Here is a 2927-nt window from a genome sequence, read left to right on the forward strand (position 1 = left end):
CTTTCAAATGTTGTCCAAGTCAAACCGGAGGATGGTTGACTTGGTCAACTTACAATACAAATCAGGACATCGTTTATATCAGACCGAATACAGACAAAGTACAGACACAAGTGCACCAACAACATATAAGGATCAAGTATCATTTCATCCGAGACTTGATCAAGAACAACGATATAGAAGTTCGTTTCTGCCCCACCGGAAATCAAGTTGCAGATATACTCACTAAGGCGCTGCAGCTTAAAGTGTTTTCACGTCTAAAGGAATTATTACAGTTCAAAGATGAACACACCTGAAGAGTCAGCAATGACGTTGATCTAGCTTACGGGAGGGTATTAGACGGAATTTCATATTAAGCTAGATCGTATTATTATTATAAGGCCATGTTAGATATATATCATAGGTTATGCTGTTACTATTATTATTATTATTATTAGCCTAAGTTAGGGGTAGTTATTAATCATTCTCTGATGTATATATAGAACCGAATATGTATCATTTGTTTTTACCAATTCATTCAAGAACAATAAGAAACTTTCGGCCTCTCTCTCAATAGATTCATTCCAATAAAAACTATCTTAAGTCCAATAACAGTAAGTGTGCCAGCATTCGCAATTGTCGGTTCTATCATTGTACAACCCTGGAGAAGTAAGCGGAAACAAAAGAAATACAAAGGTTATCGCCCCTGCTACAAATCCCACGCTCACCAACCCTGAAATTTCCACTCAAAACGTTGTCAATTTTATAAAATATTTAGCCATAAATAAACCAATAAAATAACTGTGTATATGAGTATGCGTTTCGTTACATGTTCTTCGTGAAAAGAAGGCAGGAAGCCCCATGATGTTGCAGAACATATGTGACACGAGCGGCGCTGCTATATGTCCTGCAATTAACAAGAAAACTACACGTGAGCTGAAACCGTAATAACCGACCCATTTGATTAATCGATTGTTCAATTTTGATTTTTTAATAACCGAAAAAATTCTGTTTGGTTTCAGATTTTTTAACATGTTTCGCCTGGTGAAAATAAGATAATAAAAAATAACACAATTATCACTAACCAGTTCGAACAAAGAGAAATGATGCATATGACCCAAATATCACTGTATAGCCAAGCTGGAAACCTGAGAAATATTACAAAAGTATTTTACGAATCAGCAATCAACGCATGATGTTTTCAACTTTTCATGGCCAATATGATTAAAACCCTGAAAAGCAAGAAGTGGCAATTTCGACCCACTTACGTTTGAATAGGTCGATTTGTTTACTGTTTTTATCTCTAACGGGTCAAACTAGTAAAACTATAAAATAGCTAAAAGGGGTCAGACGGGTCGAACATACCTACAACCATGGAAGCTTTCAGCAAGCTCGTATTTTGTTGCATGTAGTGCTCCAATAAATGGTTCAAGTGAGCTGTAAATATAAAATTTACCAAATAATGAAAATTTACTTATAACTAAACAAATATAGAAAATTTATCAAAGAAACAGAAATGTTATCTCATAACTGAAAGAAGAAGAAAAAATGTTTAAAAAATAGGAATATTGGATTTTAATAATCCCAACTATTCGCCGTTGGCCGCCAACAGTCCCAACTTCAAAAATAGCCACTGGCAGTCCCAACTATTGACATATTGGCCACCAATGGACCCTGACTAACAGAACCCTAATGCCATTAGTCTACGGTCGCCGGAAAACCGTTTTTATCCAGAAAAAGGTTTCTAAAGGTCTGATCTAAGGTTACAAAGAGGTTTGGGACGAAAATGTTGAGTTTTCCAGCCAAAAAGTTGAGTTTTCCGGCGACTTTAATAATTAGGGCTTTTACTAGAAAAAGGTTCTCAAAGGTTCATAATAAGCTTACAAAGAGGTTCGGGATGAAAATGTTGAGTTTTCCGGCCAAAAAACGTTTTTCCGACGACCGGAGACTAATGGCGTTAGGATTCTGTTAGTCAGGGTCCATTGGAGACCAATATGTTAAAAGTTAGGACTGCCAGTGGTTATTTTTAAAGTTGTGACTGTTGACAACCAACAGCGAATAGTTGGGATTATTAAAATCTAATATTCCTAAAAAATAACTTTTATTAAACACTATAAATAGTAATTACTAGATCCTTTACATGAATTATGTTTTTTAAAATGCTAGAAAAATGTAGGACTTACCTAGGCTAAAAAGAACAGGAGAGAGAAGTATTACTGTATATGCTTCAAATCCTCCACATAGAAGTAAAGATATCATACAAGCTCTGAAAACTAACTCTTCCGTAAGAGGAGCCTGTGAATTATATATAATACAAGAAAATCACTTGGATGATATAAAATAATTACAACTTTAAAAATAACTGAAATAGCAAACTGACCACAATATACATTCTCCAAACTGAAATATTGTAAACAGCTGAAACCATCCAATTAATGAGGTTTTGAAGACCACTCTTTAAGCCATGAAATGATATATCTATCCGACGGTCCCCATGTTCGGCCCACGAGCTCCGAATTGATAAAATTTTGAGAATAAACGAGCCGATATACATTAACGAAGTCAGGCAAAGAGGAAAAACCACGGCTTCCCACTGTTTCATACATAAAATTCCATGTTCAGCAGAAAATTTTAGCAACTCACTAACCCTTTTTAATCTGCAAATTATGAAAAATGAATAAGTTGATGAAAACCATCAACCGCGCGCGTTATCTATACAAACAAATTGAATACTCACCGTGTGTGGTGTAGACGGATACCATAAGCACTAAGCAAGTAGGACATGTTCCACCGCTTTATCTGAATGGATCAAGAAATATGGTGACATGTCAGCTTCTCAAAAAGGAAAATATAGAATTAAGAACATATTTATTGCAGGATTTTGCTTGACATGAACCCCAATTCTAGACTTACACACACTGCTTGGTAAGGTCTTTCAACTCTAGAGTTCA

General features: G+C 35.5%; 1 protein-coding gene across 1 annotated transcript; it reads right to left on the reverse strand.

Moving 5' to 3' along the window:
- Positions 1–572: 572 nt before the first annotated feature.
- On the reverse strand, positions 573–2603 carry LOC110886611 (CAAX prenyl protease 2). The gene is made up of 6 exons (XM_022134428.2): positions 2357–2603; positions 2160–2271; positions 1342–1413; positions 1062–1124; positions 806–883; positions 573–709 (listed from the first exon to the last, which is right to left on the reverse strand). Exons 1-6 carry the CDS (start codon positions 2576–2578, stop codon positions 576–578), a joined length of 681 nt encoding a protein of 226 aa, XP_021990120.1. The 5' UTR covers positions 2579–2603; the 3' UTR covers positions 573–575.
- Positions 2604–2927: the final 324 nt, after the last annotated feature.

The sequence above is a fragment of the Helianthus annuus genome, chromosome 1, assembly GCF_002127325.2.
Source record: "Helianthus annuus cultivar XRQ/B chromosome 1, HanXRQr2.0-SUNRISE, whole genome shotgun sequence".
NCBI lineage: Eukaryota > Viridiplantae > Streptophyta > Magnoliopsida > Asterales > Asteraceae > Helianthus > Helianthus annuus.